General features: G+C 55.1%; 1 protein-coding gene across 2 annotated transcripts in view; it reads left to right on the forward strand.

Annotated features, from left to right (window-relative positions):
- Window positions 1–20,577, forward strand: part of RPTOR (regulatory associated protein of MTOR complex 1) — a 310,827-nt gene that overhangs the window by 286,014 nt on the left and 4,236 nt on the right. The window contains exons 25-31 of one of the 2 annotated variants that reach the window (XM_020875726.2): window positions 2,586–2,691; window positions 5,882–5,996; window positions 7,294–7,418; window positions 8,515–8,619; window positions 12,110–12,157; window positions 18,512–18,618; window positions 19,316–19,443. In XM_020875726.2, the coding sequence (XP_020731385.1) occupies window positions 2,586–2,691; window positions 5,882–5,996; window positions 7,294–7,418; window positions 8,515–8,619; window positions 12,110–12,157; window positions 18,512–18,618; window positions 19,316–19,443 (734 nt within the window). The remainder of the gene's footprint in view (window positions 1–2,585; window positions 2,692–5,881; window positions 5,997–7,293; window positions 7,419–8,514; window positions 8,620–12,109; window positions 12,158–18,511; window positions 18,619–19,315; window positions 19,444–20,577) is intronic. The other variant, XM_020875727.2, reaches the window with a different exon arrangement.

Below are 20,577 nucleotides of genomic sequence, written 5' to 3' on the forward strand. Positions count from 1 at the left end.
AGGCCCGCCATCAGGCTTCTGGGACCCTCTGGTCTTTCTCTGTTCCCGAGCCCAGGCTGCCCCAGTGACAGGTGAGAACAAGGGGGATGCTGTCACCAGCCTTCAGCTACCGGCTCCACGGGAGGCCTCAGGAGGTTTCAGCATCATAATTGGTTTCTGTCTGAGGAGAAGCCAGGTGTTAGGAATCCTCAGCGTGTTGTGATCCTAATCATGTAACACTATTACCCTCACCCACATCCCTCCAGCTCTGCCAGGAAGAAAGCTCAGCACGGTCTGGGTCTGGGCTTCTGTTTACTCGGAAGCTTCTATTCAACCTGCAGAGCCACGTGGGAAGGGGAGGGGCAGGGCAACTCAGCAGATGATTAAGAAGGGCTGAGCAGGAAACAGTCTGGTCCCTCCGTCCATCCTCGTCCTTCCTGGCCGGCCGATGCCTGCTGCTTCTTGCAGCCTCTGCTCTCTCTCCCTCTCCTTGTCTCTCTCCACCCACACCTCCCACGCTGCCCCACTGCTGCCCGCCCCCGCTTGTCCTAGCGCTTCGTGGTGATTGTCCCCAGGACAGTATGTGCACTGGTTCCTGGACTGTGGTTCCGTTCAGTTCAGTGCTGCGAGTCCTTCTCTGAGCTCAGTGGGGCCACTCCCCAGAGCTCTGTGCTCTGCTGCTTAGGACTCAGCCCAGGGCAGTGATGCCCGGCTGTGTGGCGGAGGTCAGTCTCTCTGAGGCCCCAGGGCGCATGTGGCCACACTCCCATGCACAGCTGCCTCCTGTCCCCCTTCCTTCCTCCTGCCTGCCCTCGCCACATGGAGAACTTCCTTTCTGTCTGTCCTACTCCCTCCCTGCTCCTAGACCCTTCCTCTAAACCCACAGAAACCAGAGCTTCATTCTAGTTCTGTCTTTTCATCTAGAGGTTTTCTTATTATCACTCTATGTTACTGGTCATCTGTAATTTCTTTTCCAATAATCTCTGTATTGTCGTGAAACAAAACCAACTGGTGAAAACCCACCATCTATCCCAAGTGCCTCTGTGGGGTTATGTCTACAACACTAACCGCTTTGGAGGCTCTAGGTGATTTTTCTTCTGTTGTCTCCGTGTCAGGATATCTTTGCTGTTTTGCTGGCTATGGGTTTGTGATTTTTAAGAGAAAAAAGACAGGATTGTAGCAGTGAAATCCTGGAACACAGACCCCTCTGGTCTGTGCGCAGGGATGAGATAAGGTTTAGCGTTGTTTGTTTGTGATCAGAGATAACACGGAGCATTTGAGAAGACACAGAAGTTCTCTGTGACCATTTCGTGTAATAACTGCCTAAAACGTGACCTAAACTGCTTCCCATCTTCTCAGCTACGCTTGCACACAGGCATGTACACGTGACCATGTTCACCATTCTTCATCCTGATGCTTTCTCCAGCAGAGAAGATGACTTGTAAAATATTGGTTATGGGTTCCCTCTGTCTGTGCAGTGTTACCTGGCTGAGTACTGAGTACAAGGCAGGTTAGCTCTCAGCCAAGAGGAAGTAGGGTTTTTCCTAGTTTATTTGATTCCTTTTATATTTGAGAACTTTATAGGTCTGAGTTCTCAAACAGGCAACCAGAGTTAGGCAAGTTGACTGTATGATAAAGAAGATACATCATTTTTACACGACAAGTGATTATGTTCTGAATATAGTAAACTTAAATCCTAACTTATTGTTTGCTAAGTGTGGCCCTCTTCTAAACAGCCCATAAGCACCACACCAGCCATGAAGCAAGAAGGGCCTTTGTCCAGGAAAGGGGACTATTCCAGCTTCCACATACTCCACTTGCAAAAGCTGATGGGCAGAAGTTCCCAGGCATAGGTTCGAAGCTCCTTCCTCACTCTCCACCCACATGGAGTCTGATGCCAGCTTCACCCCTTTGCTGTGTTAGGTGGAGCCTGGCAGGCAGCGGCTCCTGCCCATCAGGGGCGAGAAGTCCCCACCTTCAGGCCCAGCTGCCTCTCCAGCTCCACAGGGCAGCCCTGCCCTGGCTGCTGCCCTCTGTCACTTATGAGCTCGTTCATCTTCTAACCTCGTTTCCCTTTGCCATCAGAATAAAAGCAAACCTCTCTGAGCACACCGCATCTTTTCTGATTTTGCATTTAAGGGTACAAAGGAGTTAATCTAGTGTCTGGCACAGCGGAGCCCTTTATGTCCCCTCCTGCAGGAAATACTCGGCCCTTATCCCTGCACCTCCGCCTCGAATTCTGTTTGCTTTGAAAGCAGCCCCCTCGCTGCCCTGTCAGAGTGTGACAGCTTCTGGCCTATACAGTTGGGCTGTTGGAGTCAGGGGCTTCCTAAGTCTCCGCCCTGTGTCCCTGAGCCAGCCAGCCCTCCCCCGGGTCCTGAGTCCCAGAACCTCCACACCCAGCAGCCAGCAGGGGGCAGTGCCCCCAGCACAAGGAGGGAAGCAGGTCTGGGGGCTCAGCGACCACCCTCTGACTATCAGGGTCTGCTCTGACTGCTGTTGGGCACTGGACCAACCAGAGAACCAGGTTTCTTCTGTACCTGCGGAGGGGGAACCCTCTCATCTGGAAATACTTGTCTTAATTTTTTTTTTTTTAATTGTTGAAGATTCCAGAAGAGCATGACCTGGAGAGTCAGATCCGAAAGGAGCGGGAGTGGCGGTTTCTGCGGAATACCCGCGTCCGGAAGCAGGCACAGCAGCTCATCCAGAAGGGTAAGGGGCATCCCCAGGGGTCACTGTGGGCAGTGAGCCGGCCCCCACTTGCCCTGGTGCGGGCAAGGAATGGCGCTGGCAGAGATGCTCCAGGGAGGAAGGGGTGCCACCATGGGGCACCACTCACCTGCCCAGGAAGGCCTGGTCCCCGGGCACTCTGTGCCTTTGTCCCCAAGGAGACATGGAGGCTCTCTGGGATCATTGTCCAAGGAAGCTCCTCGCTGGCGGCCTCTGGGACAGTCATGACTTCTACCTTTTGTCATTTCCAGAGAGAAAGGAGCAAGCCCTCTGCAGGCCCTGGGGTCCATGGTGGGGTGGCCTGTGTCCTCACCATGGGGACAGAAGACAAATATCAGGCCCTGGTTGTATTTGCCTGGACCCAACCTGGCCCCCAGATAATTGTTCCCTATTACCCCAGACCTGTTTATCAGTCACATTTTGACCAAACCTTTTACTAAATTTGCCAACAGGTGCTGTAACCGCCCACTTTGCATGCCCCCCAGCCCCACCCCACCCCACCAGTGTGGGGACGTGGGCTGCTACAGGGAGGGCTGCTGGACCGCGGGTCCCCCTTATGTCAGCTGCAGCAGCCCCCTACCCCCAGGCACTGAGGCAGGGTGGGAGGCGGCAGCCGCGGGGCTCCACCCTGTGGTTAGGACAGGGCCAGAGCACTGGGCAGCTGCCCCGCCCAGGGACGAGCCTTCTCCTCCCACTTCCCCAGCATACAGCCCCCAGGGCCCTGGAGCCAACTCAGTCCCACAGCTGTGGGTGGGCTGGTCTTCCAGCTCTGCCTGAGCCTTCATTGCTAGGCCAGCTTTGGGCAGTGGATGATGCTCCCTGGGTACTGCACAGAGTAGATAAGCAGACTCCTCATGCTTTTGTGGAATTATTTTCATGACCTTCTCTCCCTGTTCTGTCAAATTCCCTTGATTATTAAGGGTTACTTTTTTTTTTAATTTTTAAAATTTATTTATTTGGCTGTGCCAGGTTTTACTTGCGTCAAACAGGATCTTTTTAGCTGTGGCGTGCAGCATGTGGGATCTAGTTCCCTGAACAGGGATCGAACCTGGCGCCCCCCCCCGCGCCCCCCCCCACCACATCGGGAGCATGGAGTTTTAGCCACTGAACCACCAGAGAAGTTTTTTGTATTATAGGTTACTTTTTAAAGTTGAGGGTGCGGACCCATGAGACCATCCCTACCTGCAGGCAGCCTGGAGTCGGGATCTCATCCCTGGCCCCCTGCCCAGGCCTGGTGCCCCCTGAGCGCTTCCAGAGGCAATGCTGTTTCAGAAGCACTTGGAGTGCATTCACGGTGCTCTCAGTGAGGTGCTCGGGCCACAGTCCATTAATGCGCGATCACTTCTGCTAAAACCAATCTTGGTTGTTTGTAACTCACCTCTGTGAAGGTGCATTCTAGATGTAAAGCCCCCAGGGATGTAGAATACAAAGTCTGCCAATTTTTCCAGGAGAGTTTGAGCCGCCCAGCTTGATAGGAGCTCTTTGAATTATGGTGTCAAGGACCTATTTTCTTGGAAGTCCGTGATTCTTTAGAACCCCGGGCCTACCGAAGGGGACAGCAGGACAAATTGGTTTCCCTGTACCCACAGGCAGCCTGGGAGCCAGTCTGCTGCACACAGCGAACATCTGAAGGCAGTAAAGGCCACACTCTGGGCTGGTCTTCTTTTGGTCAACATTGCACAGGGAGTGAAGTTAGAGCCGGTCATTTGAGAACCAACCAGGTTTTCCAGACAGAAAAGAAAAAAAATCATCTTTGTAAATTAGGGTCAGGGGTTCTCTTTTCTAGTCTTTGTGGGAAAAAGATCATCTTGTCCGACACACACCGAAAGGAACTGCTGAGCTGCTGGAGACCTTGGCAAGTGAGCTTGCAGGCAAGAGTCTCACTGCCGGCAGACGTGGGCAGAGAGGGCAGGGCCACTAGCAAGGCCATAGCCTCCTCCACTGCCTGTAGTGCTCAGAGCCTGGACTCTGTATGAAGCAGTGGTTTCATCTGAGGCCAGCCGTGTGCTGGGAAGGATGTGAATCGTGGAATATCTCCTGCAGGCACAGCAAAGTCATCAGATGAGTCCGTGAGGCCCCAAGAGACGAGCTGGGAGAGTTAATGCTGCCTCCCCTATCTATGACCCCTCCAGCCAGCCCCCGTGATGCAGCATCGTGCCCAGATCTGTGTGTGTGTGCAGAATGCCTGCAGTGACTCAGGACCTGAGTGTCCCCTCATCTTTCCTGGGTCAAATTACACCCCCTCCCTGGGGAACCCATGGCTGAGGGGGAGGGCACCTCTGGGCAACAGTTAAACCCTCCCGGACCTGTTTGCCTGTCAGTTTAACCCCATCCTGATGATTGAGTGGCTTTCAGTGTTAGCTATTTTAGCAAAAGGAGACGAAAAAGACTGAAATCGTGGGTGGCAGCAGCTTGCCCAGCCGGTACCAGGTTCACGAAGCATGGGCACCACAGTTGCTCTCTGTGTCACCCAAGACCAGCGGCCTCAGAGGGGGTGACCCCAGGGCTGCATGTCATGGGGGCTGCTTGCCCTCCACGATGGGCAGGAACCGGGGCCACATGCCTGGCTCCTCTGCATGAGCCTGCATCCATCAGCAGATATGTGTGTGAACCCATCTGATGCTCCCCACACTGGTATCCTCTTTTTGTTGTTCTTCTAGAACTCCTTCAGGGCCATAGCAGTTTTTCCCAGGTACCTGTGTTGGGGCCTGGGGAGCAGATCCCCATTCACGTCCTCTGTGTGACTCTTGATCAGCTGTCTTTCCATCATTTCAACGCCTTTCCAGACTGGAGCCCCTTCCCTCTGCACAGGACTTTGGCTGGGTTGCAGACAGTGATGGCCAGACCAAAGCTTCAGTCTTGGGTCTAAGTTACGAATCGCCACCTTACTGAGCTTTATTCCAAAATCTTTGACATTCTTTTCAGAAAACCTTAACCAGCGTGCACTGATCTGAATATCGCCAACGGGTTGTCGTAACCATGAGTCAAATGCCAGCCCTGTCTGAGCAGAGGCAGGGCCCTGCCATCAGGAGCCCACCTACACTCTGTCTCCTGCTTTCCTCTGGGCCCCTCCCAATCCCCCAGACAGGAGCAGCTAGTGTCAGCCTTTGTAAAACGCGTCATTGACATTTACTGCAAATCGAGGCCCATTGTCATGTGTTTCCCTCGGCAGGTATCACAAGGCTGGACGACCAGATATTTCTGAACAGGAACCCTGGCGTCCCCTCCGTGGTCAAGTTTCACCCCTTTACGCCATGCGTGGCTGTTGCTGACAAAGACAGCATCTGGTACGGGGGCGCTTATGGGGCTGGCCTTTCAGCTGGAGAACAGGTAGCCCCAGGGGGTGTGGGCAGGATACCCCCTGCCCTCTCCAGGTGTGGAAGCTCCTCACCCCAAGCCTTTGGGCTGTGTCAGGGCTTGGGGCTGGAGAACTTGCCAGCAGATGCCTCTTCTCCTGATGCTGCCCACACACTCCCAGAGCTGCACTTGGCCATGTTACCACAGGCGCTCCAGAGGCCTGACCACGGTTACGTGTGGGCCGGGACAGGAGCTTCGGGCACTAAGATGGGGCTGTTCTTGTGCAGTGAACAGAAAACAGAGCACAGGGGCTCATTAGGACCCCCCAGTGACAGGGCATGTGACGGACCTGCTCAAGTGCAAGGGCCGCAAGTGTGCAAAGGGAAAGCGTCAGTACCAAGACACCACTTTAACTCATAGCTGCTGTTGCCCTTATGTCACTGAGAAAGCGCACGCTTGATGGGAGAGGGCCATGGGGACGATTCTTTTTATAGCTGATAAAATGGACAGAGTTCTTACCTATTTCTTATTCTTCTCCTTTTTCATACATAACATAAAATTTACTGTCTTCTCCATTTTTAAGCTTGCAGTTTAGTGGCATTAAGTACTTTTACCTTGTTGTGCAGCCGTTACCACCATCCACCTCCAGGACTTTCTCATCACCCTAAACTGAAACTATGTCCCCATTAAACACTGACTCCCCCTCCCCACTCCCCAGGCCCAGCATCCACCACTCAACTTTCTGTCTCTAGGAATTTGTCTGTTCTGGGAACCTCAAATAAGTGGAATCATCTCGCATTTGTCCTTTTGTGACTGGCTTATTTCACTTAACATACCATCCTCAAGGTTCATCCGTGTTATAGCAGGTGTCAGAACTTCCTTCCCTTTTAAGATGGAATAGTGGTCCATGTGTGTGGATCACATTTTGTTTCCTCCTTCATCCATCAATGGGCACTTGTGTTGCTTCCATCCTTTGGCTGTGATGAATGACACTGCTGTGACCTGGGTGCACATCTCTTAAATGTGTACACAGAGGCAGGATCCTGGACACATGGTACTTCAGTGTTCAGTTATCTTGAGGAACCGCTCTTGTTCTGCGTGACAGCTGCACCATCTTACATTCCTACCAGTAGGGCACAGGGTTCCAATTTGTCCACATTCTGATGACACTTGTCCTTCTCTGTGTGTTTGTTGGTGGTTTACCTGCTGGTATCAGGTGGTATTTCCTTGTGGCTTTCATCTGTACCTCCCTGATCACTCGCCATATTCCTCTCTTATTCCCTGAAGCTTTTGGGACTGGGAGAAAGGGGAGAAGCTGGATTATTTCCACAACGGAAACCCTCGGTACACAAGGGTCACAGCCATGGAGTATCTGAATGGCCAGGATTGCTCCCTCCTGCTCACAGCCACAGGTGAGTAGGGCTCCCATGGTGGGGGTCTGAACCCGGATGCAGAGGTGGCAGGGGACAGATGCAGGACCCCAGCACGAATGGACAGCAAGGCTTCTGTGACCTCAGTTGTTCTCTTTTGATAAAGGGGACTGACCAGTCCCAAATGACCATCATTAAAGGCACACCTAAGGGGAGAGGTCCTGCTGGCAGCCCTCCCAGGAAAATAGAGTCCAGCCCCAGCCCCAAGGCGGCCTCCCAGCAGGCCTCAAACAAAAAAAGAAAGACAAACCCCCGCAGTGGTGCGGGAACCAGTAGGGTCTGCGGGGCATTTGATAACAGGTCACACTGAACCTATCTGAGCGCGAAGAGGAGGCAGAGAGGCGATTCCTTGGGAACAGCAGACATGGCAGAGGGACCAAGGGCCCTTTGGGAGTCAGGTCCCAGTGGGGAAGCAGCATAAGGCCTAAGTTCTAGAGCAGGGAGGCTCAGCGGAGATCAGAGGCAGGTCAGCAGATGGCGGAGCCAGGGTCTCTGCTCGACATGAGTTCCCCATGTGTCCCCAGATGACCCTGAACTCCCTCTGCAGCTCAAGGCCAGGTTGTCCCCGAGGGGCTAGTGAGGCTAGAGAACAGGGTCCTGGGGGCAGCAACACCAGGAGGAAGGAAGGAAGGACATACAGACAGGCAGACAGGTGGTGGCCCGCACTCAGGCCCACCTGGCTGCCCATCTGCCGGAGAACACTGGGACCTCTGCCCCCTCCTGGGGCTGGAGGGGCAGGGAGGGGCGTCCCACTGGTCTCCTGAGTCGTATGACAGGGTGGAGAGAGAGGCCCTGTCCCTCTGAGAGACTGACCCTTCTTGGCAGATGATGCCCACAGGGGTGAGGGAAATCAGGGATGCTGAAGTGGGGCCTCCACCCTGAAGCCCCAGGTTAGGCCGGAAGGGGTCTCACACTGCCTATGTGTGGCTCCTCCCCAGATGAGAGAACCATCTGCCCCTTGGTCTGCCTGGTGTGGGCCTGAGCAGCCTGTGTCCTCCGGCACCCCCAGGAAAGGGGCCTCCTCCCCTTCCCAGAGCAACCAGGCCTGCGTTTTAATCTCCTGTCTCCTCTCCCCAAGATGACGGTGCCATCAGGGTCTGGAAGAACTTTGCTGATTTGGAAAAGAACCCGGAAATGGTGACGGCCTGGCAGGGACTCTCAGACATGCTGCCCACCACCCGAGGTGGGTGCTCCCGGGGTCCTGCAGGAGGTCGGTCCACTCGGAACCCCTGAGTCCCAACCCAGCCAGCTTCCCTCTTGGGAGGCCCTGCTTGCAGCGAGGTGAAGGGGAGGGTGTGTGTGTGTGTGTGTGTCTTGCCGAGTTCTGAGCAGCCCGCAGCCCCTGTCCTTGGCTTGAAGCGTGTGTTGCTTGTGAGAGCGTGGGCACGGCGGGGCCTGGGGCTGCATCCTGTGCCCCTCATACCCAGAGTAATCCCCTCTCATGAGCACACAGTGGGCACCCTGGTAGTGTCCGGTCCTCGGGAGAGGCCAGTGCACCGCCTGCCTGCTCTGGGCTGAAGGAGGTGTGGCTTCGGTGTCCGCCGGACGCCACTCTGTGTGCTGCCTATTGGTGGGACCCCACGGCCAGGGTGAGAGACACCGGCACCAACTGCCAGTCTCTGGGTCCAGGCCCATTATCGGGAGGTCTGCACCCCTCAGCCTGGCGCTCGCTGTGCACACAGCATTTGGTCTGGATTTCCAGAGCCACGCTCCAGTGTGATCGCAAAGCCTGTGCCAGATGGAGGCAAGAGCGGCTTGCCGTTCATCACCCCACCCCCTCTGCCCCCCTGGGGTCTCTGTGTGGCCTCCCCTGGTGATCAGGTGCTCACGTGACTACTTCTCTCTCCCCCATCTAAGCACCCTCAGGGGCACGGCCAGCTCCACGGCAGACACTTCTTTATATGTTAATTTTTTAAGTATTTTTTACATTTTCTTCAGGGACAAAATAGTTTTGTATCAACCCCACAAGCCCCAACACAGCTGTTTTCTTGTTGCCTGGGCCCCTGTGAGCCCGGTCCTGTGCTCCCATGCATGACAGCTGCCATCACAGGGTCCCTCCATCTCTCTCTCGCTTTTTCCTCTCTGCCCTGCAGCGCCCCGCCCTTCCACCCACCCAGCCGCCAGCCCCACCCCAGGCCTGTGCTGAGGCTCCAGCAGAACAGCTGGCTGACGGCCTCCCTGTGGTCCTCAGGTGCTCACACTCCCATTGCGGGATATGCTGGTCAAGATGAGTCGCTGTCTTCAGTCCTTAGCTTCGTGCTGCCATCCCAGCAGGCAGCCCGTCCCAGGCTCCAGCATTTCACAGACCCCTGTGTAGGGAAGGCAGGAGCTGGTAGAGAGCAGCGTCAGGCTTCCGGCTAGGCCAGAGGATGGGAAGGAGGGGAGCCCACTGGTGGCCCAGTGAATATGCTGTTGTCTAGCCTTTTTCTTTTGCAACGGCCCACCTACCTGTAGCCCCCAAACACCTGCCACCCCCAAATGATGTATCTGTGGTTATTTGCCCACAATGTCACTTGCCGTTGCTCCAGTGAAGGGAGAGGAGCTGCCTGTTCAGGAGACAGCACGCAGGTGGGGTGATGGGGTCTAGCTGAGGTGACAGCAGTACAGCCCTGGGGCGCCCCTGCACTTGTCTCCTCCAGACATCACCTGTGGGGGGGGGGGGGGCGCTCCTGGCCCAGGTGTGCGCTGCAACCCTTCCTTGAGAATGGGTTCCACTTGTGTAGACAGATGTGTTTCCTATGACTCCTTCCTGCTGGGCCCGCCCCCTTTCCTGGGTCTCAGAAATCTCCCATGACAGGCATTGTTGATGAGGGCTGGTGAGGGTCTTGCCTCCAAGTCTTTGTCAGCAGGTGGGGTGAGGGGGGCTTTGGGCGGGCACTCCTCAGCGGCTAAGCCAGAGTTCGTTTGACCAGGCAGCAGTGGACTTAGCAAAAAGGAAGATGTTTCTTCCTTGTTCTTTCTGGAGGAGTGGAAAGTAGAAGGGGCAGGGCACCTGGGAGGCCAGCTGCTTTAAAGAGTCAGGACAGGAAGGGCTTGTGTGTTGCAGGGCCTGGGAGGGGCACCCCGAGAACCAGGCACCCCTGCACCCGCCAGCCTCCACAGCTTCCCTCTGTAGCACAAGGACTGCAACCCCAGCAGGGCCAGAGAGATATAATTTCCATTTCAGGAGCTTAAGCTCAGTAACCAAGGGGTGAGGCTGATGGATTTCTGGCCCCTCTGCCAACTTCTAGGTGCCTTCTGCCCATTAATACCTGCTTTCTTTCTCTTCACTCATCTTGGCCTCTGACTTGACAATCACAGAGCTGTTGGTCGTGATTCTGGGGGAAGAACTAGCAGCTTCTAAGGCCATTGCTTGTCAGTGTCTGGAGGCCCCCCTGCAGCGTGAGGCCCTTCAGAGTCCTGGTTGTGGTCCCCTGGGACCTTGTCAGGCAGAAGCAACAGCCACCACCCCCTGCTCCAGACAGCCCCCCGGCCGATGTAAAACTCCCTGTGTTCCACAGGGAGGTCCTCCGCCTGGTCTCGGGTCCCAGGCAGCCTCGAACTGTGTAGGGGAGATAAGGTACCGAGGGGAGGGGCTGCCATCATCAACTCCTCCACATGCCTGTGACAAGGGATCCTACACAGCTCTGCACCCTGTGAGGCCCAGCCCACCATGTCCTTCAGTTCCAGAGGTCATAGGGGGTGTCATCTTGAACACTGGCATGTAAGGCACATGGGATGGAGGACTTGGCACTCCCTGAGTGGTGAGGAAACTCCGCCTGTGAGGTTCTCCTGTATGCTTTCCAGCTCAGAATTCACTCACCGAGTCGCTGTCATGGCAGCCTGTTTGCAAAGATCTGAACCAGTGGTTTGGGACTAAAGAGACTTGTTTCTTGCAGGAGCCCTAACCCCTGCCTTTTAGAAGTTATGTGAAATGTGCAGGGTCTCCGCGTCATCTTAGCATGCCCCTGGCTCACGTGTGTACATGTGTACCCAGGCATGGACACACATGCATGCATGTGCACATGTAAACACATATGCTCCTGTGCATGCATGTGCAGTTAGCCTGGGGACACTCCCCTCATGGGGATCCCCTACGGTCAGGAGGAACTGAAGTCAGTCTGGGTCGTTGGCCATGCCCTGGAGCTGAGTGAGCCATGTTCTGAAATAGAACTGGTAGTGGTACCACCCACTGTCAGGCCAAGGTGTCCACAGTCACCTGGATACAAGCACCATTCTCCGGAGGCCTCCTCACCGACCCGGGGCCTCGTGAATGAAGAGCCGTCCTCACTCAGGACCTAGACAGAGGGTTGCCTCCGCTCTTCCGGCTGTGGCCAGTGGGTCAGCTCCTGCCAGTTGGGCCACACTAACAGTGTGTGTGTCCGGCCACTAACTGCCACTCGCTGGAAGTGCCACGCATGTCAGGTCACGTTTTCCTTGAGTCTCAGCACCTTCTGATTTCCCATCTTGAGTCTTTTTTTAGCCAAAACCTCCAATTGTTGAGTTTTCACGTTCGTAGGTACTTTGGCCCTTTTCTCCCAACTGCAGCAGTGGCCCGGGCCACTGTCTGCCACTTCCTTCTGTTTCCTTCGTGGTGCTCCCTGACTCTTTGTGGTGTGTTTAATTCTGGCTGATTTGGCTTTGGCTGGCCGGCTTCCCCTTGCATCAAGCCCATAATCCCTGTTTCCTCGCAGGTCTGGCCCGAAAGGTCTCGATCTTTCTTGACCACAGTAAGCAGGGAGGTGAGTGCCTTCCCCTTATCTGTGAGGGCCGGGTGGGAGCCGGCTCCTCTGCTCTGCGCAGTGACATTCACTTGCCCACTGTGCTCTCAGGCGGCAGAGGGTCAGGCCTATGGTTTTTCTTATTCGCTCATCCTCATATGCTCCTCTGATACAAAAGACCTCACTAGTTGAGCATTCAGGTCTCATAGGATGAATGAAGTGGCTACGTGCAGCTCTGGAAAGAGACTCAGTGAAAGCCACAGAGAGGACCATCCCTGGGAGCCGAGGCCTCGTGGGCGCGCCTCCTGGCCTCCTCAGTGGCCTCACTCTGGACTGGCTCTAGGACAGTTCAGTTCTGAGCTCCATGCCACCTTCACAACAGCCTCGGAACGGGAGTAATCCCAGTCCACATCTGCTGGAGCGAGGGTGGCGCAGCTCTCAGGTTCCCGGGGAAGACGTCTCACAATTCCATTAGAACAGAGGTGTCATTCCAGAGTGGGATTTGTGTTCCCACCAAATTTTTCAAAAGAGAATACTTTCCAGAATTGAATGCAGAGTGTTTTTGAAGCATCTGTTTCCATCTGAAAATCCATGTATAAGTTTGATAGTTACCAAAACACCCATCTGCAGTTGCCTATGTATACACTGGGTTGGCAGACTTAAAATACACATGCTCGAAATGACTCCTTTTCTCTCCTAATTTCACTAGTGGGGTAAATTGTAAAGAGATGGAGCCTTATGAATCCTGGCAGCAGATAGAATTCTTGACCTTTAACTTGCAGCATCTGAGTTTAGAGAGTGACCAGCCCTGTGGTGAACTGTCCATCCTGGGTCTGTCTTTAGTTGCTCTCTCAATGACAAGCGTTCCTTGCAGGAAGGCAGTGGTGGCCACAGGTCTGACAGGGTCCCTCATGCCATCAGAACTGGAAGGATGGAGAAGGGGGTCCCAGGAGGCTAAGAACAAAACGTCCTTACAAATGTACAAACTCAGTTTAATATTTTACAAAGGACTCTTCTAGTAAAAAGTTCAAAATGAAGGAAAAATTGAGAAAACCCAGGACTGACTCCATCTTCACTCCTCTGCTTTCCGCCAACAGCAACAGTAGTGGTGGTAACCAGAAGGGTTTCTCTCAGAAAGGGCCTCAGAGGAATGACAGGGTCACTTGTCCTGAAGAGAAACCAGAGGACACCTTTCGCAGCCTTTCCCTGGGGCACCTGGAGGAGAGCGGCCCTGACTCCTAGCTGTCGCCTGCATGGAAGGCAGCAGTGACCCCGGAGGGCAGGGAACAGATCATCCAGCACCGTGTGTGAACTGGACATGAACTTGGGCCTTGGTCAGTTGTTGGTATTCGTCGCCTGGAGCAGCTGGGCAGCGAGCAGAGCGCCAGCCACAGAGCGCTGGGATGGCCCGTGCGGTGGGAGGGCCACAGCCACCCTCCTCTCGCAGCTGCACGCCTCCTCTGGCGCCGCAGGCATCTGGGGTCGAATCTTAGCGGGCGGCCCTCTCAGTGCTGCAGGCAGGACGCAAGGCCGGGTGGTGGCTCCCATGGGCCCGCAGGGCAGGCACACAGGCTCTGGGGAATGACAGTTCCCTCCTCAACCAGGACACGTGTGCCCAGCCCCACTGACAGGGAACACCCGCACTGGGTCTGCTCTGATCCTTCGCAGCTGCCTAGTGTCCTGGACCATCTCCCTAAGTGAGAAACAGAAGTTTAGGTAAATCATTTGCCCCTGAACAGCCCAGATTTCTGTTGCCAGCCCAGTCCTGAGCCTCTGAACCTGCCAGCTGTCTAGAAGTGTTCACAGGCCCTGAGTGGCCCTACCTCATGGGGAGGCACTGTGTCTGCGTCCCCGGGGAGACAATGGGGGTCGCCATCCCTCAGGTCTGAGGTTTTCGCATGTGCTGGTGGGGTGGGGACTGGACCCTCCTCCTTGGAGTTCTAGAACCATCACTCCCAAGGGCATTTCAGGTTGGGGGTGATGGGTCCTTAGTCATAGGTCCACATAATGGGTCCTCAGTGGTCAGATCCCTGTGTTGGTTTTCAGGGGCCTATATCTTCCATGGGGTTCCTTCGAGGTCAGTCTGGACTGGCCACTGAGCCTAGAGGGCTGATCATGGACATCACAGGGACCTAAGCCTCTGAAACCATGTGTTTCTTCTTCTCACTGCCTGCTTGGCATGGGTTCAGCTGGATGCTGGTCCCTGACTTACACGTTCGAGCTTGCTATTCTCCAACCCTCCCTGCGCCATGCGCCTATATTTTAATGAAGAAATCCCCTCTTTGGCTTGCTTTTGGAGAGGAACATGTAAGCAGGGCTTGTATCCAGAATAAAGTCAGCCAAAAGTCTCTGCCTCCTGGCGAGGGCCACCCCACCCCTGGCTCCCGGGCAGTGAGAGCGATGTCACACTAGATGGACTGTGCTCTTGGGCACTCAGGATGCCCGCCTAGCAGGGGGGAGGCTGCAGCATGCATGCAGCCTCCATCCATTAGGCACCCTCTGTGTCCTCAAGGCAGCAGCATGGACCAGGAGGAGGGACCCTCCAGAGGGGAGCCCAGAGCAGCCTGCCCTCCTGAAAAACAGGAAAGGCCCAGGGAACCAGGGGGCTGGGGCTCTCCCCACCACTGTCACTTCTCTGGGCATGGGGGAGGGGGGAACACTGCTGAGGCCGTGCTCCCCAGGAACGAAGTGATTGGAATCTGCACTCTAGTTTGAGATCACGATGTTCCTATCTTATGAGTTTTACTTAAATCACAGCCATCAATTTTGTTCCTTGTGCTCAACACGTCAAAGAAGAGTGTCACCTTTTTTTATCATCTTTTCCCAACTCGTGATGAGTCAGATCCTCTCTCCTCCACTGTGTCTAGAGGTCGAGACACAGGCTTGGCTGGGAAAGGTCTTAAGGGGGAAAGTCAGTGACTGCATTCCAATCTGGGCTGGAGGACAGGCCAGGACTCCAGACCCTCAGGAGAATGAGGTGGGGGCCGGCAGGTGCAGGAAGGACTCTTCCTGGAGGTGGGTCAGGGTGTGAGTAGACTATTGTTTTTATCCCAACAGTTTTCACGTTGGTCTGAGGCTCTTCCACGGATAGGAGCTCACCGTCTTAGGAGACACAGCTTCCACACAGTCAGGTTCAGCTCAGAAAGCAGCCTTGCCCAGAACTGTCTGCACGTGCAGGGCACCTGCCTCCCCAACATGCACAGGCCTCGGGAAAACCCTAGGAAACCCGTTTCTTATCTCTACTGGCTTCACCATGCTTTAGAACTAGTTTAAACCAGAATCTGAAGCTCGATGGTCCACATCAGAGAGTCCAGATTTGAAACAGGGCTCAGAACTCATGTGACCCATGTCCCAGATCCTCTGACGGCTGCATGGACACACCTTTCAGTGCCTCCTTGCAGATGGAGACACTGGGGCCTGGAATGGGGGCTATATCTCCCCAAATTCATGTGTTGGAGTCCTCACCCCCAGCACTCAGAGGGCAAATGTATTGCCCTTCAGTTGAAATGAAGTCACTGGGCTGGGCCCTAACACAGGGCGGGCTCCCACCGGCTCTGAATTTACCATGAAGGAGATGCAGCGAGAAGGAAGCTGCCACCACCTCATCTGAAGGCCAGGTGGGCCTTCTCACTCCTTCGGGAATGGCCACAGCCTCCTCTCTGTTTCCTGCAGAGGCTTGGGGCTGAGACCCCTCACAGTCCTTGTATGGTCCCCCCAGACTCTCTGCAACTTGTTTCCATGATCCCAAAGCACCCCAGATGTCACCTGGCCCCATGATCTCAATGGAGGACCGCTCCTGAAAACCCCTCAGGGCCAACACGGAGCTCCCAGTAGACTGTTAAGCATGCCTGAAAACACAGGCCACCCCAGCAGTGGTCCACGGATTTAGGAGTCTGTGAGCCTCTCCTGTGACCTGGTACCCAAAGTCTGGTCCTGGGTGGGTGCATCTTCTGTGATTCATTCACGTAATGCCCACCAGGTACATCATGAGGGGAGGCAGTGGCCTGGTTTCAGGCTCTGCTTGTGGGCTGACTGGTTGCAGTGTGACCTGGGCTTTCCCGGACAGAAGTGGGGCTCACATGTCATACCGTTTCATCTGCCATGCCTGAAGCCTTGTCACCCGCAGAAACCTTTATGGTACTTTGGGGTGTTTCCTCCTGCCTGGGGTCAGGGGTGTTGCAGTGGAGAGACTGCATTCTAAAAGGTGAAACAAAGGCTGGTCCATTTGTTGTGTGGAGCTGACATTTCTGCAGAGTAGACACAAATGCCGCTGGCAAAACAGAAAGGACGGGGCAGGGTATGTGGGAGGTGATGCCTCTGGAACAGGGAGACGTTGTAGCCTCATGTGGTTGAGAAGCTGACTGAGCACAATATGGAGGGGCTATGTGGATGTCAGGAGAGGGGCGTTCCAGGCACAGGGTCCAGTTAAGAGGACCAAGCTGGTCCCTTTTGGGCAGAATGGGAGACCAGTTGGGAGGCCACTGGGAGTCTCTGGAGCAAGGGTCAAGGGACTCAGATCTGAGCAGGAACCTGAAGTGATGTGTACAGATGAGAGTCTGGGGTTCAAGAGAGAGATTGGGCACTTGAAGTGAACTCTGTAGCCTGAAGGGAACATATCAGAAAAGAACAAATGAGAGTCACACCCTCCAGCTCAGGAATTTGGGAGGAATGGGCACCCACAGAGAGAGAAGGGGAAACCACAGAGACAAACACAGGAGCTGCTGCCACAAGAAGAGACAGATGTATGAAAAAGCATGGTGACTTCAGTTTAGACTTCGGTGTGACCAAAAGAAAACATACATGAAGTTATGTCAGTGACAGAATAGGAGAGGATATTTGCAGTATATGAGTTAAACCATCAGCGTCAGAATATATATTACAACATATGCAGGGGCCTTCCCTGGTGACTCGGTAAAGAATCCACCTGCCAATGCAAGAGACACAGTTTCGAAGCTGACCCAGGAAGATCCCACATGCCTTGGAGCAACGAAGGCCATGCACCACAACTATTGAGCCTGTGCCCTCGAGCCCAGAACTGCAACTACAGAGCCTGCTTGCCACAACTACTGAAGCCCACATGGCCGAGAGCCTGTGCTCCACAACGACGGAAGCCCCCGCAGTGAGAAACCCATACGCTGCAGTTAGAGGAGCCCTGCTCTCCACTGCTAGAGAAAAGCCCGCACCACACCAAAGGCCCAGCACAGCCAAAAATATAAATAAATTAATTAAAATATTTTTTAAGAATTATTTAAATGTATGCAGGCTTCACACACCAATGCTGACCAGGACTTAGGGAAACCATACCTTGTGTCCATCTCTGCTGAGACTGCAGGCCAGCACGTACTCTGGGAGTGGATGGCCATTCCTGGGGAGGCGCAAAGTGCAAATGGACATGTCCCCTTCCTGGTGCTGCCGCCGCCTCCTTGTGCACAGGGCGCATGGAAATGTTGTCAGGATGGCGTGGCTTACAAACTCAGGGGGTCGCGGAAGTGAAGGGCTCGTTTTCCAAGAGCGTGTTACCCACAAGTTTATACGAATTAGCCAGATCAGCATTCATAGGGTTGGGTGAAACCTCACCATATAACCTTACAGGAAAAACACAAGTTGCCAGAAAATATACTCTCAGTTGAAATTGGCAACTTTTGAGACGTTGGGGATGCGTTTCGTGGTTTTGGACACGTGGCCCTGCATTGGAATGCACAGAGACAGGCCCGGGAGGATGCCTGCAGCCTGGGACAGTTCATCAGGGAAAGGGCGGGCACGTGAGGCTTTCATTGTCTTAAATTTCATTTCTTTTCAAAAAAAAAAAAAAGTAAAAATGACAAGATATTAGCAACTCTTAGACCTGAGTGGTGTGTTCGGGGATTTCTGTCGTGTTTTTTCTGTATGTTTGAAATACAATTAAACATTTTAAATTAAGTCTTATTTTGGAGCCCCTCTTGGTCAGTGCTGCTCTTAGGGAGGCTGAAGGCTCTCACCGCCCCGCCCCCAGCCTGATTCACTCACCACTGACTGTCTGCGGTCAGGCCCCTGCCTCCATGAGGGGCAGCCACAGGCTGTTCACCCCCCAGGGGACTGAAGGACCCAGAGGACTCACACCTGTGGTCTCCGACACCCCTTCTCAAGTCTCCAGGCCTGCCAGTCATGCCCAGGTGTCCTGGAAGGTGGGCATCTTGGACAAACGGCCCTGAGATGCTGCTCTCCTTCTGGCAGGTGCCTGAAAACAGCAGAGATACGGAGAGGCTCTGAATCGTCACCCCAACCTCAAGCCTGTGTGGGGTTGGGGACCCACCCTATGGGTCGGCACCAGCTGCTTGAGCAACTGCCCAGACCAGGCTCCCTTGGTGACACTGGTGCCCATCTGTATCTCTCCAGGAGCTGGGATGGTGGTGGACTGGGAGCAGGAGACCGGCCTCCTCATGAGCTCGGGAGACGTGCGGATCATCCGGATCTGGGACACGGACCGCGAGATGAAGGTGCAGGTGAGCACACCATCCCTCGCGGGGCTTCCCCAGGGGCACAGCGGGCCAGTGCGCACAGACCCCGCCTTCCTCCTCAGCTCCGCTCGCCCTCAAGGTCGAGGGCCAAGAATGAGGGTCTATGGAAGTGCTCTGAGCAGGCAGTGTCCCCAGAGGTGGGGACAGAGGAAAATAGGCCCAGTCAGGCTGCCTCCCATTTAAATGGATACAATGATTCAGTTTCTTTCCCTGTTGAATTCCTTCCTTGTGGAGCTGCAAACCTCTTCTGATTGGAAAAGCACTTTTCTTCCTCTTGGGGCCCATTTTTTTGTCTCCTGCTCTTTCCTGCTGAGCGTTCATCACACCTCCTGCCCTTCTCCAGCTTTTACAGCTGCCAGGAGGAGAGGCGAGGGGATGGTTTATGGGCGGCAGGATTCCTCCTGGACCCTTCCCTGAACTACTTAGTAGGTTTAAGAGGGAGCTGACAAGGATTCCTCCTGCTGTAATGTGCTTCATCCTCCTCCTTAGGAGAGAGGGAGACGTTGGAAAGTTTAATGGGTGCAGAGGTGTTTGCAGCCCTGCCCTCTGGGCCACAGGCCTTGGGGTCCTGGGCTCTAACTCAGGCAGATGGAGCCTGACTCCCTCTGGGCCCAGCTCCTCCGCCGCTAGCGCGGGTGGGGCCCTGACACCAGGGTGCTTGACGGGTCTGTGTCGGCCCTAGGACATCCCCACAGGTGCCGACAGCTGCGTGACAAGCCTGTCCTGCGACTCCCACCGTTCCCTCATCGTGGCCGGGCTCGGCGACGGCTCCATCCGTGTCTACGACAGGAGGATGGCACTCAGCGAATGGTAATTGGGCCTCGCCTACCCCTCCATCTCCTGGGCTCAGAGGGAGCGAGCTCCCAGGGCCAGCCGGTCACTCCCTCCAGAGCCACATCCCCCCGCGCGTGGAGGAGCACAGCTTCCCACCAGCCGTGGACAGGCTATTCAGAACACAGGCTGAGGGGGAACATCCTGGCAAGGCACTGCCTTCCCGGCCTCCATTCCCCCCTGAACACATGAGGCTACTGCCTCCCAGTTCAAACTCGTGAATAGCCAAGGAGATGGCGTTAGGGACACTGTGGACACTGCCGCGCTGGGCCACACACGTTCACATGGTCACTCTGGGCACCGCCACTCTGCCCTGGGCTGAGGCCCCCAGGGGCCCTGCACCATGCCCCGTGTGGGCCAGTGAGCATGGAGGTCCAGATGCTGGTCACACACGGCTGGTAAATGACAGCGCCACAGGAACACAGGCCTGGGCTCCCGGGTGATGTCTACTGAACACCCACCTTGTCCCAGGGAATGGGGAGCAGCAGGTGGGCCCCTGTGCAGCCACAGGAGCCAGCGGAGTCCTCGGGGGAGGGGAGTGGGGGGGGGGACAGGACAGGGGACGGGGCTGAGCTGGGCCCGAGCACCGGTGAACACCATTGGTAACACCAGCCGTGAGGGTGCAGGGCTGGGAGAAGCCGGGAGGATCCACATGGACCCAGGCAGCCAGCAGTGGCGCCAGCCAGTCTGGCGGGAGTTTGGGCCTGAGGCTTGGATGATGAATGGGCCCCAGGCAGCCCCTGGCTTGCATGGTCCCTGCAGGTCTCTGCAGGCGGGTCCCCACCGAAAACCCACACTACCCACCAGAAGCAGCCATCATGGAAGTGGGGGAACAAGGTTCCTTTCTGGGATGATGCAAATATTCTAAAATTGTGTGATGGTCGCACAGCTGTAAGAACGTGTCAAATCAGTGACTACATGCTTACGGGAGACTTACTGTATGTGAATCAAATGTCAATCAGACTTATTGTAAGAAGCCTCCCTGGGCAGGCAGTAATCTGGCAAATCGACAAGAAGAGCCAAGGGTCACAGAGCAGCTGTGAGGGAGGGGCTGGGGTCTCCAGACCTCCTCCTGAGGTCTGAGGACAGAGACACAGGGGCTCCCAGGCATGC

This window comes from Odocoileus virginianus, chromosome 17 (genome assembly GCF_023699985.2).
Source record: "Odocoileus virginianus isolate 20LAN1187 ecotype Illinois chromosome 17, Ovbor_1.2, whole genome shotgun sequence".
Lineage (NCBI taxonomy): Eukaryota > Metazoa > Chordata > Mammalia > Artiodactyla > Cervidae > Odocoileus > Odocoileus virginianus.